The following is a 21,448-nucleotide window of genomic DNA, read 5'->3' as shown; positions in this document are numbered from 1 at the left end:
TTTTAACAACATCTATATCTAATAAGGAACATAAAATAGATAACTTTGCATACACTATCCCAGTAAATCAAAATAGCTCAACTCAGTAAGCCATCCCATTCCCCATCAAGAAAGAAACAGGTTTTCATTGTAGTTGGCCTACACCAGGGGTATGAAATTTAAATTCAGGTAGGTCCAATAAGTAACATTTTCTTCCAGCCGAGGTTTGAATCACAAATTTGTGAGATCCTTCAGATCGGAGCCCCCTCCTCTTATATCACAATCCCATTCTTACCAGTTTCCTTAATCTCCCCTTTACAACAGTCCCCCACTTCATGTTAGTTTCCTCTTCACAGTGGTGCCCTCTGCCCCCATTCACATCACCCTTCCACCACACCGGTGTCCAGTGGACCATTCACATGACCCCCTTCACTCTCCTACCTTACATGGGATCACAGAGCAGAGAGCTGGATGCAAGACAGCTCTGGACAGAGGCAGGAAGCGACCAGAGTTAATTTTTCATATTAACAAGCTTTTGTTCACCCTGTGCCCTAGCAACAAATCACCTGCTGATTAACTTTAAAAGGTAACTCCCCCCTATCCGGAGCTGTCCTACCTCCAGCTCTCCTCTCTGCTCTGAGAAGAACAGTGGCAGAGACTTGGGGAAAGAAGTGGCTTTTAAATGGCAGAACTGCTGCGGTCTGGATGGGACAGTGACTCAGTCGGCATCTGGACTGCGGTCCGCCATTTAATAATGCCTGATCTACACCATTTCTAAAAAGAACTTCAGTCAGGATAAAATTTGTTCATAAATTTAGAAAATTATTATCTGGTTATAGCTTTAGCTCAAGAGTTAGGAAACCAACTGTAGAACATATTCCCTGGCTGCACAAAAGCACCTGCTGGCCTCTAGTTTAAAATAGCCGTCTCTGGAATTGGAAAATGACAAAAAATAACCATGGTTAACCTTCATCTGTAATGTAATGTTCTGTGGTGTGAAGTCAGGATGGGCTCAGGCGTGTTCACAGCTCCATGTGCCCAAGTCTGCCATGAAGCTTACACTGCGCAGCGCTAATCACAGACAGTGAGACATTGCCTGATCTCTGCAGCCACGGATCGGGAAATATCTCACTGCGTGTGATTAGCGATCCCGAGTGTAAGCCTCCTGGCCGGCTCGGGCATGTGGAGCTGCAAACACGCCTGAGCCCATCCTTAGTGTGAAGCAGTTAAATATGGTCATAGAGCTACCATTACCACCTGCATAGTTACCGTTACTCAAACAGCAGAAGTGGACATGAAAATAAGTACAGAATGTTGGTCAAGTAAATTGAAAACTAAATATATAAAAGACAATGTGAAGCTTACTCATGCAATATCAACTAAATATACTTCGCAACATAATTTCATATATTTATTTAGGGAACTTGAAAAAAAACAAAAAAAACAAAAAAAAACCAAACACTTTAATCCTCCATTATTTCCAGTCAATTGTACAGTATTATAAAAGTCTTTATGTCCTTAGTGCTTTTCCCTTTGAGAAACATACAAAAATGATGAGTCAGTTGGGCATACATAGATTAGGGCTTTCTACTTTCACAGGACAGCAGATAACTTTAGTTTTGGCATAGGGTAAAGACAGTTGAGAGACTGTATAACGTTAACACTGCGATCGATAACATGACGAGTACAACCAAAGTAAAATGCAGCAATCAATAGAGAGTATGGCATAAAGACATCTTTTTCTATGCATGTTCTTAGTCTTTAGAAATCGGGATAACTGTAATGCCAAAAGAACTATAAAAATTGCAATGTTTAAGATTAAAAATAATCTAGTATAGGAAGCAGATATGGATGCAGCCCCATTATGTGTAGTCAATGTGTGATAAGGACCATATCTGCTGTAAGAACCAGACTTTTGTCTAACTGATGGTTTATCCACAAAGTCCAAAAGATCTTTCATTTCTTCATCTTCATTGACTGGAACTTCACTTTGAGCCAATGCCATTGCTTTTAGCCGTGTTTGCTTTTCATTTACCTCTATTTGGGAAAATATATCTGGAACAGCATTGATAAACTTATAGTTCCTGGCTCCCTTTCTTGTTCTTGTTATCTTGCCCTGTTGCTTCTGCTGTTGAGATATGGCAAATAATTGTTCAATTGCCTCCTCTGTATTCCTTTTATCTGAAAACCTCAGTAACCTTTCAGCAGTCTTCCTAAAACTGGCAGTATTTTTTACATGCGACAAGATCTCTTTTTCCATTTGTTGAAAAACAGGTTTGAAGTGCTGAAGATTTTGCTCCACGACTTTGACATAATCCTTAACCTCAGGGGGAGAAAAACTTTTGATGGATGAGGTTTTATCAAATACAATCTTTTGTCTGTCTGCAACTATTTTAGCATAGACTGACTGACTTGGAGTATCTCCTGTAAAGAGGTAGACAGCATAAGCATGGTCACTAGTTGCAAGGAACACGTCCACTTGCTGATAATCTCCATGAACACTAAAACTTTCAACATCAATAGAAGGTCCAATAAAAAGATATATTGAACGTGTGATTGGTTTCCTGAGATGGGTTGTGACATTCACATAATTAGTTCCATTATACGGGTAACCCTGGGGGTAGTTTATTGATGTGATGACAGCTTTTTCACTCAAGCCAGTGTCATCCATCCAGTACATTTTATAAATATTTTCCTTGTGCCTAAGTATTGCCCCATGGACACCATCAATAGAGGTTTCCTCAAAAGGCAAGTCTACATTGTGGAAAAAAGTAGTTGTTGCATCTACTGGGCTACTATGATCCAAGTGTATATGGTCAACAAGTAGCAGAAGCTGTGGATGGAGTAAAACTAGATTTCTTTGAACACTTTTTAATTTCAGTTTAGGGCTGTAGGCTGACACACTTTCACCCCTGATGAAAACAACTCCATTTTTCTCCATTGCTGCCATCACCGTTCCATGAGAGTCAGCTGCCTCCCCTTGCTTATATTTTAGCCACTTTGAAGTGCAGTCCTCAGTCACCTGTCCTTCCCAAGGAGCAAAGCAGCTTTCTGACTCGGATGGTGAAAACATAAGGACGTTATTTAAAAACGTATATTTTGGTCCATATAGGGCCTCCGTTATAAATGGAAATCCATTAGGAGCAAATGTAAATGAATTTTGGTCTGGGTGCTCATGGCCAGCATTGAAATTCCTCCATCCCTTCACCCAATCTTGGTATTTGTTTTTGTGAACAATGTCAAATATTGCACGTCCTCCAAGTTTTCCTGATTTGAAGGAAATAAATGGCCTGTTGATCTCTGCTGGTAAAGAGCTCCCATAGGTCACTACTCCCCAGTCTTCAAATACATGCAATTGTGGAGTCCCAAAGTCTGGTGGGGGTGTAGGTGTCAATGAAGCATCATACCTAAGGATGAAAAGATAAGGGACATTTTACTACATTTAAATACTAACAGACAAATCAAGTCTTGGCAATTTAATAGCATATCATTTTTGCATAACATTTTACACAATTTGGTTGCTACTGGTTTACCTTTTCCTTATATTACTTATACTGCAGACAGGTGGCCTGTACAGGCACTATAATGTACCTGTACATCGCTGCTTCCTTCCAGGTTCAGGGCGCGTGAGCACACGCCTGCCCACCAGTTCTGCTGTGATTGAACACAGTGGGACTTAAGCCTAGTACACACCAGTAGTTCTATTTTGTTCAACCCAACAGGGCTGAACGAAAAAACAAAACAAAAACAAAAACCAGACAGCTCAAGAGGAGCCGTTGTACTAACTATTTGATGTTAGTACAGTGATCTCCCCTGCTGTTCTATTGTATTCTGACAGGGGGACAGCCCCCCACCAGAACACTCCATCAGTGCTCTTAGGCTCTCGGCAGACCTTTTTTGGTCATGCTCCTTCAACAACTGGACCGACCCCAGTACAGTACGAATGTCAGCTGGTTTCTACTGGACCTGCTTATGCCGGCTGACATTCAGGCCATGTGTGCTAGGCTTTAGTCAGAGGGTCCCAGGCCATTGATTCATGGCCGTGACCTGCTGACTGGCTGTGGCAAATTACAGCCCAGAGCTCTGTATTGACAATTAACACAGGGCTCTGTGCAGAAAGAATGATCTCTGTTTCTTATTCCTGCAAAGCAGAGATAAGAAACAAAGATTTCTTTAGTAAAAATCAAAACACATTACACATTGTTAGGCACACATTTAACCCCTCGATCGCCCTAGATGTTAACCCCTTCCCAGCCAGTGTCATTAGTACAGTGACAGTGTGTAATATTAGCACTGATCACTATATTAGTGTCACTAATGATGTCAGTTAGCCGGTTTCCACAAAGTGTCAGATTGCCCGTCACACTATTACAGTCCCACTATACTTTGCTGATCACCGCCCTTACTAGTAAAACAAAAAAAAAAAGCCTATATACACACACACAGTGCCTTGCAAAAGTATTCACCCCCCCCTTGGCATTTTTCGTGTTTTGTTGCCTCACAACCTGGAATTAACATGGATTGTTTGAGGGTTTGCAGAAATTTACAGAAAATGCCCACAACTTTGAAGATTTTTTTTTATTGTGAAGCAAACAAATAGGACAAAATAACAGAAAAAGTCAATGTGCATAACTATTCACCCCCCGAAAGTCAATACTTTGTAGAGCCACCTTTTGCGGCTATCACAGCTCCAAGTCACTTTGGATAAGTCTCTATGAGCTTGCCACATCTTACCACTGGGATTTTTGCCCATTCTTCCTAGCAAAACTGCTCCTTCAAGTTGGATGGTTTGCGGTTGTGAACAGCAAACTTTAAGTCTGACCACAGATTTTCTATTGGATTTAGGTCTGGGCTTTGACTAGGCCATTCCAAAACATTTACATTTTTCTCCTTAAACCACTCAAGTGTTGCTTTAGCAGTGTGTTTGGGGTCATTGTCATGTTAGAAGGTGAACCTCTGTCCTAGCCTCAAATCACACACAGTGGTACAGGTTTTGCTAAAGAATAACCCTGTATTTAGCACCATCCATCTTTCCCTCAACTATGACCAGTTTCCCAGTCCCAACTGCAGAAAAACATCCCCACAGCATGATGCTGCCACCACCATGTTTCACTGTGGGGATGTGTTCTTTGGGTGATGTGTTGGGTTTGCGCCAGACATAGCGTTTTCTTTGATGGCCAAAAAGTTCAATTTTAGTCTCATCAGACCAGAGCACCATCCTCCATATATTTTGGGAGTCTCCCACATGCCTTTTTGCAAACTCAAAATGTGCCATTTTGTTTTTTGTAATGACTTTCTCACTCTGCCATAAAGCCCAACTCTATGGAGCGTACGACTTATTGTCGTCCTATGTACAGATACTCCAGTCTCTGCTGTGGAACTCTGCAGCTCCTCCAGGGTTACCTTGGGTCTCTGTGCTGCCTCTAATTCATGCCATCCTTGCCCGGTCTGTGAGTTTTGGTGTGTGGCCGTCTCTTGGCAGGTTTGCTGCTGTGCCATGTTCTTTCCATTTGGTTATGATAGATTTGATGGTGCTCCTAGGGATCATCAAAGATTTGGATATTTTTTTTATAACCTAACCCTGACTGGTACTTCTCAACAACATTACCCCTTACTTGTTTGGAGAGTTCCATGGTCTTCATGGCAGTGTTTGGTTAGTGGTGGCTCTTGCTTAGGTGTTGCAGCCTCTGGGGCCTTTCAAAAAGGTGTGTATATGTAATGACAGATCATGTGACACTCAGGTTGCACACAGGTGGAAATCATTTCACCAATTATGTAACTTCTGAAGGTAATTGGTGGCATCAGAGCTTTTTATGGGCTTCGTAACAAAGGGGGTGAATACATACGCACATCCCAATTATCAGTTTTTTATTTCTGCTAAATAGTTTTATGTATATATTTTTCTAATTTTACTTCACCAACTTAGACTATTGTCCTCTGATCCATCACATATAATTTAGATTAAAAGAACATTGAACTAAAGGCTGTAATGTAACAAAATAGGTAAAAAGTCAAGGGGGGGGTGAATACTTTTGCAAGGCATATGTATGTATGTATGTATGTATGTATGTATGTATGTATGTATGTATATATATATATATAGTGGGGACGGAAAGTATTTTTTCACTCTTTGTTATATTGCAGCCATTTGGGGATCCTCTGCCATTCCTCCTTGCAGATCCTCTCCAGTTCTGTCAGGTTGGATGGTAAACGTTGGTGAACAGCCATTTTTAGGTCTCTCCAGAGATGCTCAATTAGGTTTAAGTCAGGGCTCTAGATGGGCCTTTCAAGAACAGTCACAGAGTTGTTGTGAAGCCACTCCTTCATTATTTTGGCTGTGTGTTTAGTGTCATTGTCTTGTTGGAAGGTAAACCTTCGGCCCAGTCTGAGGTCCTGAACACTCTGGAGAAGGTTTTCGTCCAGGATATCCCTGTACTTGGCCGCATTCATCTTTCCCTCAATTGCAACCAGTCGACCTGTCCCTGCAGCTGATAAAAACACCCCCACAACACATGTACCAGGATACATTTTGGCCTAAACTTAATAAATGTGATTTTATTGGATGTTTTATAGCAGAAAGTAAAAAATAGTCCCCCCCCCCAACATTTTTGGTCTTTTTTTGTTTATATAATAAATAAAAAACCCAGTGTTGATCAAATACCTGCAAAAGAAAGCTCTATTTGTGTTATAAAATTTAATTTGGGTACAGTGTTGCATGACCATGCAATTGCCAGTTAAAAGTTGTGCAGTATCGAATAGCAAAAAATAGCCTGGCCATGAAGGGGGTAGAACCTTCCGGAGCTCAAGTGGTTAATGGCCCATGAAAACTTAAAAAGCCATAAAATGAAAACATGAAACAAACCAAAAAAAAAATAATAATAATGAAGTTTTAACGTGCAACTCCAACCAGAATATTTTGTTCTAGTTATGGGTACAGTGTTGAAGGGTTTTTAATTTTTTTTAAATGAGGGCCTCACCACAGAACCCAGTGGTAACAAATACAGATAGGACAAAGTCATGATCATAAGTCTAGCAAGCTCTGTAAAGGATACTGAATAAACAGAGCAGAAACAATGGGGTAAATACAAGCCCTCTATCGATAAGATGTACATAGGCATATTATAGTACTGTATATATATATATATTTTTTAGAGCCCTATTCAACAACATGTAGAAGGCTGAGGGCACAGCTCTCGTGATCGCTCTTCTTACCAAAGAAACTCTGTGTGCAAAGTGCACCAACGCTGTCCTTTGGCAGGTGTCCCTGGTCCTTCTTGCACCCTGTTGGCCTGGATTTGTTCTGCCAACCAATTTCCACTTCCATTTCTCAGAACAAATTTATCCAAAAATACCAACTGACTCTCTGGACCATAGAACCAGTTATAGTTTGAATCTGCTATGGCAACTGTTCTCTGAAAACCTAAAACACAGCACACGGTATAAAATCAATAGATACTATATTGTAAAGTGAAGCCATTATTTTGCAGAGATAGTATTTTGCAGATGGAAAATTATATATGTATTAAATAATTCACCAGATGGTCCAGCTGCACCACAAAATATATTATGTATAATGAGCAGTAAATTACAATAACGATGGGTAAAATTCTGAAACTGATGGAAACATTAGATGAAAATGAAGGTTATTTAAAACAAATAACATAACAAGCATATAACAGGGCCTTTGTTATGAAAGACTAAAATGCACAGTAATGTCAATAGAACAAAATGTTGATCATACTTTGTAGTTTTAGCAAGGACTGAGGATAGATAAAAAAAAAATAAAAAACTGGTCGGGATGTCTCTTAAATTGGTCATGAACCTGCAGATCTTGTTAATGAGCCTGGCTATCAGATGAACAGATCCTAATAAAGGTAGCAATTTCCTAATGTTTGAACAGTATATCAAGTTCTGCATATAAGCAATTAAAAGGACATCTAAACCCATCAGCAAAAAACAATATTTTGCAGCTTATCAGTCTTTTGAGGTGGTGGATTTTGTTTATTTTTCTATGATTTTTCAGTTTCTAGAAAAATGTTCTGCTAGTACAGAAAATTCATGTTAATCTGCTTAGAAATGCAGTGTTCTTGTGATATATGAAATGAACTGCAACCCATGCAATGGAGATGAAAGAAAAAGAGTAAGACATGTGTACTCATAATCAAAAGAGCAACCTAGAGTGACAACTACGGCAATCCCCCCCAGATACAATGGAGTGAGCATAGCCAAAGTAGAACAAGAAGTGGGTTATTAACCCATTACCATGTATGCAGCAGCAGAAAAAGCCTTAAAAGCAGTTGTTACCCTGGACAAAAAAAAAAAAAAAAGGGGGATCAGGTTTCTTTAAAGCACGAATAAAAGCACAGTACTTGTGCTGTGTAATTTGGCCTCTTCTATCACCTAAAATACCTGGTTGATCCTGCCTGAAAATGCCCTCCCCCTGTAAACTGACGATGGTTCATCATGGCTGCTGAGCCCTGACACCGGGGTCAGTTTACATTCCTCCATCATCCGCTGCTCTCATCTCTGCTCTCCCCCGTCCTCTCCCCCTCCCTGCCTGTCAGCTCTGTGTGAGCCGCCCCTCCCCTTCTAGCACCGTTCTAAGCAGTATAAAAAATTACTGCCCACAATCACTGCCAGCCCCTCTGCTAGGATAACATGTAGTATACAGTGTATGCCTTTTAAAATTCTTCTTCTAAATACCTTATTGCTCCTCACCGATGAGCGGTCATGTGACCGCCCATCGCTGTCTTCCTCCGATGTATGCACTACAGAGGGAGGGCACGTGACCCCCCAGCAGACATCAGAGGGAGATCCTGAGCCCCTCCCTCTGTAGTACATACAGCGGAGGAAGAGTGCGACGGGCAGTCACGTGACCGCTGATCAACGAGGAGCAATAAGGTATTTAGAAGAAAATTGTTTTAAAAAAACAGCATACACTGTATAGTACAAGTTATCTTAGCAGAGGGGCTGGCAGCGATTGTGAGCATTGTCTTTTCAACCCCTTTAACACCCAGCTGCTGCACATATTGTATGCGTCTATGGAGAACTGCCATTTTGTGCAGAGGGCACCATTTGCACTGACATGACAACTGTGACAGCCAATCACATCAGTCACATGATCGGGAAGCCAACCTTCATCATTAAGAGGCTGTTGGGGAAAGTGGTTAACAGGATTTTCAGGTGAAAATAAAAAGGAAAAAAATGACTGAAAAAAAACCCAAAAAACTATGCACTGTTTTTGGGTTTTGATATGCTTTAAATTACAGATGCAGCCTCGCACCAGAATCAGATGCCACAGATACTGTACATCCAAATGACCTCCGATTGCCATAACTGCTCTGTGTATGCACACCTTTGGAACACAATTTATATACCGGTATATTTTTTAAAAATTTTAAACTACTTTTCTATAGCTATATTGAACATATTAAAGCTTTTGGTGACCAGATCAAAATTTTCCCATTTTTTACTTACAGCTTTCAGAGACCATAAAAAGACCCACCCAAACTGACATTAGCCAGTGCATCCCAATGGGAAATAAATTTAAAAGAGCCAATAAGAGTCCTGGCTTAACTCCAAAGTAAAAATGCATATAAAAGCAAGGGAGAAGGCCTTCAAAAAATAAAAGGCTGAGGGGATCATAATCAGCATTCCAACTTTACAAAGAATGCAACAAGAAATGTAAGGGTTCAATCAGGGTGGCTAAGATAGAACATGAAGGGCACATAGCGGGAGGAGAGTAAAAAAAAATCCCAATAAATTCTTTAAAGTGGGGTTCCACCCAAAAAAACAAAAATATCTGAAAAATTCTAAAAAAAAAATAAAAAAACATTTGGATATTTTTTTTTTTAACTTACCTCTAAATGCCTGTTGCTAGGTGGTCCCTCGTAGTCTGCCTCTTCCTTTGCCTGGGCTGGTGACATCACTTCCCCCTCGGCACAGGAAGGGCTCGGCTCTGCTCCCTCCCTCCTGTCAACCATCTGGGACCCATTACAGGTCCCAGGTGATTGAGCGGCCAATCACGGCGCCGCTCGTGCATGCGCAGTGGGTGCCAGGCTGTGAAGCCACAGCCCGGCGCCCACAGTTGAAATGGCGGCGCCGACGAGCGGAGGGGGGGGACGAGCGGGGCTTCGATTCACCGCATCGCTGGACCCTGGGACAGGTAAGTGTCCAATTAAAAGTCAGCAGCTGCAGTATTTGTAGCTGCTGACTTTTAATTTTTTTTTTTTTTAATGGAGCCCCTGGGTGGAACTCCTCTTTAAGTACGTAAATAGTAAGAAAGGGAGGTCAGATCATATTTGTCCCATAAACAATGGTGAAGGGAATCTGGTTACTAAGGATGGAGAGAGGGTGAATGTATTTAATTTATTCTTCTCCTCAGTCTTCACGAGGGAAATGGGGGGCTTCAGTAACCAAAACTGCAATGTTTAGCCTCATGACACGTCACAGGAAGCACCCTCATGGCTAACAGAGGAGAGAATTAGAAATAGACTTAAAACTTAACATTAAGTCAACGGGACCAGATGGCTTGCACCCGAGGGTCCTTAAGGAACTCAGTCAAGTAATTGCCAGACCATTGTTCCTAATTTTTACAAACAGTCTACTGACTGGCTTTTCTCCAATCAGCTGTTACCATTCCAATGTAGCACCAATATTTAAAAAAGGGCCAAGACACATCCCTGGGAATTACAGACTAGTTAGCCTAACATCAATTGTATGCAAGCTCTTGGAAGGGATATTAAGAGACTATATACAAGATTTAAGTAATGACAAGGATATCATTAGCAGTAACCAGCATGGATTCATGAAGAATCGTTCTTGCCAAACCAATCTATTAATCTTCTATGAGGAGGTGAGTTGCCATCTAGATAAAGGAAGGCCTGTAGACGTGGTGTATCTGGATTTTGGAAAAGCATTTGATACAGTTCCCCATAAACGTTTACTGTACAAAGTAAGGTCCGTTGGCATGGACCATTGGGTGAGTACATGGATTGAAGTGGCTACAGGGGCGAGTTCAGAGGGTAGTGATAAATGAGGAGTACTCGGAATGGTCCGGGGTGGAAAGTTGGGTCCCCCAGGGTTCTGTCCTGGGACCAATCCTATTTAATTTATTCATAAACGACCTGGAGGATGGGATAAACAGCTCATTCATGTATTGGCGGACAATATCAAGCTAAGCAGGGCAATAACTTCTCAGCAGGATGTGGAGATCTTGCAAGAAGATTTAAACAAATTAATGGGGTGGGCAACTACATGGCAAATGAGGTTTAATGTAGAAAAATGTAAAATAATGCATTTGGGTGGCAAAAATATGAATGCAAGCTACTCACTAGGGGGAGAACCTCTGGGGGAATTTAGGATGGAAAAGGACCTGGGGGTCCTAGTTGATGACAGGCTCAGCAATGGCACGCAATGCCAAGCAAACTGAATATTTTCATGCATTAAAAAGGGGATTAACTCCAGAGATAAAACAATAATTCTCTCACTCTACAAGACTCTGTCCGGCCGCACATGGGGTATGCTGTCCAGTTCTGGGTACCAGTCCTCAGGAAGGATGTGCTGGAACTGGAGAGAGTCCAGAGAAGGGCATCAAAACTAATAAAGGGACTGGAGGACCTTAGTTATGAGGAAAAGGTTACGAGCACTGAACTTGTTTTCTCTGGAGAGGAGACGCTTCAGAGGGGACATGATTTCAATCTACAAATACAGTACTGGTGACCCCACAATAAGGATAAAACTTTTCCGCAAAAGTGAATTTAATAAGACACTAAAATTAGAAGAAAAGCAGTTTAACCTTAAACTGCATAGAGATTTCTTTACTGTAGGCAGTGGTTTCAGTGGGGAGCATCGATAATTTCAAAAAACTATTAGCTAAGAACCTGAATGACCACAACATACAGGGATATACAATACAATACAATATACAAAAATATAATGCTGACATAAAAATCACACACATAGGTTGGACTTTTTTCAACCTTGCCTACTATGTAACTATACATTTTCAGAACAGGAATCATTGAGTAAAAAGATGGTGCTACTGTAGGTCTCATGATATTTGCACAAATGTTGATCAAATAGATATTTTTGATAAAAATATACTAAAATTATTAATACTACATAAACAAAATTTCCAAATACCTAAAAATCTAAAAAAAAAAAAAAATCACAAAACACACAACTTATTAAATTATTTGTAAATTTTAAATTGTGCCTCTTTGCAAAACAGTGAAAATTAAAGGTTACCCCAGTCCCTGCCCTCAAGGAGCTTACAATCTAAGACATATACTAGGGGCAATTTAGACAGGAGCCAATTAACCTACCAAGATGTCCTTTGGAGTGTCGGAGGAAACCTAGACAGGCACAGGGAGAACATGCAAACTCCAAGCAGGTAGTAATGTGTTTGGGATTCAAACCACCAACCCTAGTGCTGCTAGTGCTAACCACTTAGCTAGTTAAAAATCTTAAAGGGATAAGTTCACCTTAAGGAGCATATTACATGTTACACCTATATTTAGGGTGTAACATGCTCCTATCCATCTACCTCCTGCCAACAGTGCTCCTCTCTGTCACAATTTTAAAACAGCACAGTTGTCGCAAAATGCGCATTTTTTTAATTTTTTTACAAAAAGGTGAGCTTATCCCTTAGCTGCACTCCAGTCTTGCCTTCAGTCTTTGACAGCTGAATGGTTTAAAAATTATTTAGCCTGATTTCCTTGCACACTCTAAGCTTCTCAAAGTGTGCATTTGAATCTGTAGAAAGTGAGATAGAATCCCGCCTCATTTCCTGTCCAGAGGATATCCAGCATCATCTAGAACAGAGGTTGTTAACCTCAGTCCTCAAGTACCCCCAAAAGGGCCAAGTTTTGGGAACTTCCCTTAATAAAATAGCTGTAATACATGCCAAGCAAAAATCCAGATTTAAAGCACCTGTGCAATGTGACAGTAATCATGAAAACATGACCTGTTAGGGATACTTCAGGACTAAGGTTAGGAACTACTCATCTAAAATGTTCCTCCCTAGCCTTACTATCCCTCTCCTTCTTTGGAACACAATTCTTTCAATCATGGAGGCTCAGCATTACATATGGAGTTCTGCATGCAAATGCAATCTGCTTATGTGACACCTATAGGCAGTTTGATACATGAAAGAGCCAGTCTACTGCTTGCATCAGAGCTTAGGGTTCTTATGATGGGTACCATGTGGGGTGTTATAATGGTTTTAGGGAACAATGTACAGCACCAGTGGCAGCTAGTGGTATATTTTTTGGGGGTCGGTCGAGTCACCCGCATCTGCCCCTGGTTGCTCACCAGCCCCGCACTTACCCCATCTATGTCGCGGGCAGCGCTTCCTCTGGGCGGTGGCTTTCCCTGTGTCTCTTCCATCTAGGCATCAAGGCGGCTTCCACCGTGCGTCTCCTCCCTCCCCCTTCTAGGTAGCCAATGTGATCGCTTCTCCTCTCGGGCCAATAAAATAGCGAATATTAAATATGTTATTGTCACACAACTGGGTGGGCTCAAGGCGCAGTGCTCTGCGCCCCCGGCCCACCCCCTTTTTAAGCCAATTAGAGCCTCGGGCTCTAATCACGTGCAAAAAAAAAACAAAAGAAAAACCATTGGAATCCATGCATCCAGCATGTAGATTAGGGGCCGGGTGCATGAATTAGGGGGGCTGTGCCCCTGTGCCCTGTATGGACGGGCTGCCACTGTACAGCACCCTTCTGACACTTACCACCAAAATGATCTGCCTGCATTGCGTAGAGAAGCATAGAGACCAAGTGATTATGTCACTAAAAAGGTATGTAATGCAAATGGAGATTTTGTTTAAAATGGTCACTAGGATGTTGGTGGGGTAATGGAAAAATATAAGCAGAAGAAACTTCAGTTTTTATAAATGAAAAACACAGATGCCAGAGTTTGCTCTGGCAGGTAAACAATTCTAATCTCAGGAATATAATTTCATGTCACACAAGTTGCAATATTTGTTAAATCAGTTTAATTACATACACAAAAGGTCCACTTTGCCATAGTGGTAAACTGAAAATGAGGATGGAATTGTAATCTTTTCATCCTATGATCAACCTCAAGCACTCAAGACATGCAATTACAGTGCCGATTCATGTTTTGTATGGTTGTAGTGGCATATAGTGCTTTGTAAACAAACCAGAACAGCCAATTCTTCAAAGAATACTTGATGGACAGAGAGGACAACTTTGTTCAAAAAAAGCCAGACACAGTTATGCAAGCACTTTCCTAAATGCCCTAAGTAAATACAAAAAGTAAAACAAAAGGCAATAACAAAAAGGCAAAGTTACACCATGAAAATACACAGCCATTCAAGAGAAGGGCATGGTTTAAGACCAAATCAGGATGCAAGGGGGGGATGTTAGATGTACTAGCAAATTTAGATACACTAACAAATTGAAGCCAAACTCCAGCTCACACTTTAAAGCAGTTACAGCAAATGGGTCTTTCCTTTGGGGATAAATGTTTTACTTCAATAAAAGCTGACCATTGTAAGCACCAAAGGGAAAGAAAGCCTAAAAAAAAAAAAAAAAAAAAAAAAAAAAAAAAAAAAAGGGGAAAAAAAAATAAGAAATGCAGCCAACACATCTAAGAATTGGTAAGCTGTTATATAATAAAGGTTTGCCTTTGGGTTTAATACGTCTGCGCTGTTAGTATCTATAAAAGTCCATGTTTTGGTAGTAATTACCTAGTGATCCTGCAAGTTCCCTATAAACATTGGCAACCCTATTGTGGGTAATTTACCTCTTCTGCGTTGCCAATTGATGTGCACATGCTCCAGATTCTGTGTGTAAAAGCTGAAAACTTCCTCTTTCGTCCACAGCAATCTGCTCTGTGTGACACTTCTGAAAGTCATGCAGGGTGACCCAAGGATGTGTTGCGTTTGATATAAAATATACAATTTTTCTATAAGGCCCCTTTCACACTGGGGCGGTAGGGGGCGTCGGCGGTAAAACAGCGCTATTTTTAGCGCAGTTTTACCGCGGTATTCGTCCGCTAGCGGTGCGGTTTTAACCCCCCGCTGGCGGCCGAAAAAGGGTTACAACCACTCGTATAGCGCGGCTATAGCCGCAGTATTACCGCGGTATAGCAGCGCTGTCCCATTGATTTCAATGGGCAGGAGCGGTTTAGGTGCGGTGAATACACCGCTCCTTCACCGCTCCAAAGATGCGGCTTGCAGGAGATTTTTTCTTCTCCTGCCAGAGCACCGCTTCAGTGTGAAAGCCCTCGGGCTTTCACACTGAACAAACAGCGGAGGCTGTTTAGGGGCAGTTTGCAGGCGCTATTTTTAGCGCAAAAACGCCTGCAAACCGCCCCAGTGTGAAAGGGGCCTAAGACTGATAAAAACTAGTCTGATTGCTATTCTAACAGAGATCAGGTTTGTCTGAGGATGTTTCTCAAACTAATGCCTTAGTAACAATGGGAACTGTTGACAGTTGGAAGTTTGGTTGTTTTGTAACCATTGTCAAACTGGTAAACAATAGCCCCAAAAAAAAAGAAAGGGGAGCAGTAAAGACTGATAGGAGCCCACTCAACACCGATTAACACCGAAGGACACTCAAATCTGTAATCAGTGAACAAGAAGGTGCCTGTTCTCCAGGAGCAACAGAGATCGTGAACACAGTAACTGGAGCAAAGTAACTTTTGTGTATTTCTACTGTTACAGGCTGTTTATTTGATAGGCATTTTGCTAGTTATAGATATCTGTCAGTCTTGTATTGTATTCCTAATATTGTACTAGTTTTGTATGTACAGCATCTTTTCCTCATTGCTCTGCAGTTTATCTCTGCTATATTTGTGAATAAGTGGGAGGTGCTCTGGTGGTCACATGATTGAAATAAACAAAATCTAAATTTAAATATTATGTAATCCTTTTTAAATATGTGAACAATATCCCTTCTGATAGCATGGGCTGTGAACGGTCCTCTGTGGAGAGATTTGGTGTCCAAGACCCCATTTCTCGCCTCTGGTTTCCAAAGCAGCTGATCAGAGATAGGTTTGATCCTTTGCTGTTCAAGCTGCTAATGCTTGTCAACAAATAAACCACAAACCAGAAGTGATAAAATCTTTGTCGCTTCCGGTTTCTGATATCACACAGTGTGAGGAACAATATATCAGTTCCTCTCACTATGTGCAGGGAAGCCAATGCCACTGTTTGGATCAGTCCCAGGCTCCTAATGAGACAGGAGAGCCCAGGAAAAACGGCGGTGGAAGTGGGGGGACCCCTGCCTGAATAGCTGCTTGGATCAGTTTTGTATGAAAGAAAGTTGCCAGACAAAAAACGAAAACACAGTACTAGGAATCACAGTTGTAACTTCAACCATGAAGTAATTAGAGAAAGTCCTGGACAGCCGCACTCAAATTAATATGTTGCCTTTATTAAATAAAAGTCATAAAAAATAAAGGCCGCAGCAGAAAAATGCAGGAAAGCTATAACTTCAACCATGATCCCGGTATAACCACCTCAATACGAGGCCTATATATTCGCACAGCAGTACTGAGTTGTTTAAATAGCCGTACAAAATAAAAAAGGACAGCTAACACATTCCTTTAGATGCCAAAATATAAGGTTTTTAAAGTTTGATAAGGTCAAATGAGGAATTGCGTCAGGTTTGCGTCTGTTTTTTGTGTTGCTATCACAAGTGCTTAGACCAAAAGATGGTCTAAGCAGTTAGTGCAGTGACTGATGGGCAGAACTTATGCACATAGAGCTATAGAACATATACAAATGGTGCAGCTACTTCCATTCACCATGCTTTGTTTTAGAAATTATTATATATGTTTTGCCTTTCATCCTTTTGTGGGTTCCGATTGTCTTCTGCAATCTCTTTACAGCCTCTGCGTACAAATTAACAGAGTTAACCTTCAATACTTATACCTCCTAAACCATGCATTAGGCTAAAGGTAATGAGCACTGGATAGTTAATGATAGAAAAAAAAAGTCATCCATTGGAACGAATCCCTGTACGGTCATATTGGCAGATTCAGGGTGTGGAAAAAAAACCAGAGTGAACTCATACACAGCACTCAATGAGGGAAGTATCTACTTATTAACCTTGATCAGTGCAGCAAGCAAAGATGTCTTCATAGACATCTTGATGTACCATGATGTGTGGCATGCAGTTACTGGGGCCACCACAGTTCTCCAAAATACCAAACCAAACCCTGTAGTCCATAAGACATTAGGCTAAATACCACAGTGACATTTTCATATGAAAGTAAAGTTATTAAATACACCACTTTATCTAATGTCTCTTACCTGGCAGGATAGTTCTGTACATAAACGCAAAATGCTCTTTTAACCAAGGATGGTTGAAGTGGTTGATATCAAAATGCCTTTGGACAAGAAACATATACTGAAAAAGTGATCTGGTGGTGTAGCTGCCATAGGCCACCCCTTCATAAAGTGACCCATCCGTCACATCATTTAACAGGACTATGGACTTCTCCATTATGGTGAGAACTTGTTTTGTCCAGAAGTAAGCTTCTTGCAAGTACCCTGTAAAAAGATGAAAAATTGAATATTATATAATATCTATTAATATCACAGCCTGACTATAGTACGTTAGCTGCCTAAATATCTCCATGACATCTGAAAACAAGGGGTTTATTAAAAAAAACAACCCTTTAATCCCTGCAAAAGAAGACTTACTATACTGACCCCTTTGGTGGTCTGTGCTACCGATTATTGCTCTGTTAAAGCACTACAGCCTCTTTGGCATTTTTTGCTTTTAGGAGTAAGCAGTGCCTGCGTACCCCACCATGAAGTTGTTTCATCCCCTGATCCCAACATTACTGCTGTGTTGGGAGGTACAGGAGTTGGATAATGGAACTACAAATAAAAACACGTTTTTGACTCAAGCAAAGATGGGTAGCAAAGACCAGCTGAGAGAAATATACCTCTTTTCAATGGAATAAAGATTTTTTTGGGTGGCAACAGTGTTACTTTAAGGATAGTTGTTTCGGAAATCATTGCTTTCTGTACACTGTACTTAAGGAATATATTCAGAGCTAAAAGTATATTCTGCCTTTATTTTGCCTTGCGTTCTCTGGTCCCCCCCCCCCCCCCCATCCCACCCTCCATCAGCATGCCAATGACATTTTTAAATACGGTCAGGTCCATAAATATTGGGACATTGACACAATTCTAATCTTTTTGGCTCTATACACCACCACAATGGATTTGAAATGATACGAACAAGATGTGCTTTAACTGCAGACTTTCAGCTTTAATTTGAGGGTATTTACATCCAAATCAGGTGAACGGTGTAGGAATTACAACAGTTTGTATATGTGCCTCCCACTTTTTAAGGGACCAAAAGTAATGGGACAATTGGCTGCTCAGCTGTTCCATGGCCAGGTGTGTGTTATTCACTCATTATCCCATTTACAAGGAGCAGATAAAAGGTCCAGAGTTAATTTCAAGTGTGCTATTTGCATTTTGAATCTGTTGCTGTCAACTCTCAATATGAGATCCAAAGAGCTGTCGCTATCAGTGAAGCAAGCCACCATTAGGCTGAAAAAAACAAAACAAACCCATCAGAGAGATAGCAAAAACATTAGGTGTGGCCAAATCAACTGTTTGAAACATCCTTAAAAAGAAAGAACGCACCGGTGAGCTCAGCAACACCAAAAGACCTGGAAGACCATGGAAAACAACTGTCGTGGATGACCGAAGAATTCTTTCCCTGGTGAAGAAAACATCCTACACAACATTTGGCCAGATCAAGAACACTCTCCAGGAGGTAGGTGTATGTGTGTCAAAGTCAACAATCAAGAGAAGACTTCACCAGAGTGAATACAGAGGGTTCACCTGTATTCACCATAAGCATTGGTGAGCCTCAAAAACAGGAAGGTCAGATTAGAGTTTGCCAAACATCTAAAAAAGCCTTCACAGTTCTGGAACAACATCCTATGGACAGAGACCAAGATCAACTTGTACCAGAGTGATGGGAAGAGAAGAGTATGGAGAAGGAAAGGAACTGCTCCTGATCCAAAGCATACCACCTCATTAGTGAAGCATGGTGGTGGTAATGTAATGGCGTGGGCATGTATGGCTGCCAATGGAACTGGTTCTCTTGTATTTATTGATGATGTGACTGCTGACAAAAGCAGCAGGATGAATTCTGAAGTGTTTCGGGTAATATTATCTGCTCATATTCAGCAAAATGCTTCAGAACTCATTGGATGGTGCTTCACAGTGCAGATGGACAATGACCCAAAGCATACTGCGAAAGCAACCAAAGAGTTTTTTAAGGGAAAGAAGTGGAATGTTATGCAATGGCCAAGTCAATCACCTGACCTGAATCCGATTGAGCATGCATTTCACTTGCTGAAGACAAAACTGAAGGGAAAATGCCCCAAGAACAAGCAGGAACTGAAGACAGTTGCAGTAGAGCCCTGGCAGAGCATCACCAGGGATGAAACCCAGCGTCTGATGATGTCTATGCATTCCAGACTTCAGGCTGTAATTGACTGCAAAGGATTTGCAACCAAGTATTAAAAAGTGAAAGTTTGATGGATGATTGTTAATCTGTCCCATTACTTTTGGTCCCTTAAAAAGTGGGAGGTACATATACAAACTGTTGTAATTCCTACACTGTTTACCTGATTTTTATGTAAATACCCTCAAATTAAAGCTGAAAGTCTGCAGTTAAAGCACATCTTGTTTGTTTCATTTCAAATCCATTGTGGTGGTGTATAGAGCCAAAAAGATTAGAATTGTGTCGATGTCCCAATATTTATGGACCTGACTGTATAACCTTTCCGCTTTCATTACATGCCTTATTTTAGACACAATGATGGGACCAGCAGGGTGCATTACACAGCTTCCTGAAATCATCACAGCATCTTGCCTCAGTACGCTCAAGAACCTTCAGCACTGATGTAAGAAATGGGTTGGCTCTTGGGAGGAGTTATGGAAATATGAAAAGTCCTCAACGGATTGGTGTACCTAGGAAGATACACCCACATGTGACTATGCACCTCAATGACTGAAATCCAAAAAAGTAAAGGAATTGGGCCAGGGACTGCAAGCCTGGGGAGCAAAGTGCTAGATGATACTGGATGTCAGCAAGGAAATAAGGCAAGCTCTGAGTTTTGAACCTGCATCTTCTAAGGTATACTGTGAAAAGCTCAGTGTGCAGTAAAATCAGAGTGAGCAGTTTTATTACAGGACTGTACAACTGTGCAAGACTAAATTAACTCAGCTATAAAAAAGTGATTTCCTTTTTGTATTCTGAAGTGAAGAAATGTACCGTAAATATCTTCTACTTAAGGAGGGCACCACTGTGCTTCACAGTGAATTAGTGCCAGTTTGGTTCTACTTTCTCAGGGCAAGCCTTTTTTGGTTATACTTCTCTCGTGGGTCACAGGAGTGCAGCTACTTTTGCTTTCCTGTGACCCAGAGTCAACTTATAGCGGAGCTGTTGCTCAATGTTAGCTGACATGGCAGAGCCACTCCAGACTCTGAAAGGATCCCGACCATATTGTCAGAATCCACGCAGCTGCCTAAATGACAGCTGACCCCGTTTCTCAGCATATGGGTGATAGCCGAAGCCAACTGCACCCACCCACCCCTTCTCCAGCGAACGCTGGACGGGCAAAGAGGAGAACAGTGACCTACAGTCACTGTTCTCTGTTCTGAGAAGACTGAGAGCTGAATGATCATTGGTCATGTGATCACTCAGGTCTCGGTCTTAGCCTTGGTTCACACATATGCCAAACTGGCTTTCTATAGAGCCAGTTTAAATATATGCGGGCCAGCCGCAGTGCATTTGATACAACTAACAAAATCGCATCTAAAGTGGAGAACGAAAACACACTGGACCCGTTTGAAAAAAAAAAAACACAATGAAACCATGCCCGGACATGTGTACACTGCGCCTTTGATGTAGGACAGCTGCAGCATCACATCGATGTTTTTTTTTTTAATATACTCCAAACTTCTTAAATTTGTATGTGCAGGTTTTTGCATAAATTAAAGAATAAAAGAAAACAGGATCAGAGAAAACAATTACACGAATGGGATAACTAAGAATTGTTATTGTCACATCTTCTTACCTTGATTCATCATGACTAAACTTCCTGTTAACAGTGCTACACAGTTGGTAGGTTGATGATTGTGGAGATACTGAAACCCCCATCCTCTCCTGTATGACGTTTCATACATATATCCTGAAGCATTGGCAATGACCTCAAGAAACCTCTCTTTTTGGTGCTTAGTAAAAGAGTCATACAAAAAGTCATAAGCAGTGGCAAAGGCCACAAGAGAATGTGCCAGGGGAACCTCATCCCAGGGAGCATCTTTCACCAACCTAACATAAGAAAAGAAAAACAGGATAAATGTACAGTGTTTGGGTTCTTTCAAACCGTTATGCCCTGTACACACGATAGGATTTTCCGATAGAAAATGTGTGATAGGACCTTGTTGTCGGAAATT

General features: G+C 41.1%; 1 protein-coding gene across 3 annotated transcripts in view; it reads right to left on the bottom strand.

The window, feature by feature from the left end:
• Window positions 1-1,377: 1,377 nt before the first annotated feature.
• Window positions 1,378-21,448, bottom strand: part of DSE (dermatan sulfate epimerase) — a 103,262-nt gene continuing 83,191 nt past the window's right edge. For all 3 annotated transcript variants that reach the window (XM_073627120.1, XM_073627119.1, XM_073627121.1), the window contains 4 exons: window positions 21,070-21,323; window positions 17,267-17,506; window positions 7,192-7,399; window positions 1,378-3,386 (listed from right to left, as the gene is read on the bottom strand). In XM_073627120.1, coding sequence (XP_073483221.1) covers window positions 1,637-3,386; window positions 7,192-7,399; window positions 17,267-17,506; window positions 21,070-21,323 — 2,452 coding nt within the window. In that variant the 3' untranslated portion in view covers window positions 1,378-1,636. The remainder of the gene's footprint in view (window positions 3,387-7,191; window positions 7,400-17,266; window positions 17,507-21,069; window positions 21,324-21,448) is intronic.

The sequence above is a fragment of the Aquarana catesbeiana genome, linkage group LG04 (assembly GCF_042186555.1).
Source record: "Aquarana catesbeiana isolate 2022-GZ linkage group LG04, ASM4218655v1, whole genome shotgun sequence".
NCBI lineage: Eukaryota > Metazoa > Chordata > Amphibia > Anura > Ranidae > Aquarana > Aquarana catesbeiana.
This window is presented reverse-complemented; position numbering and strand designations above follow the sequence as displayed.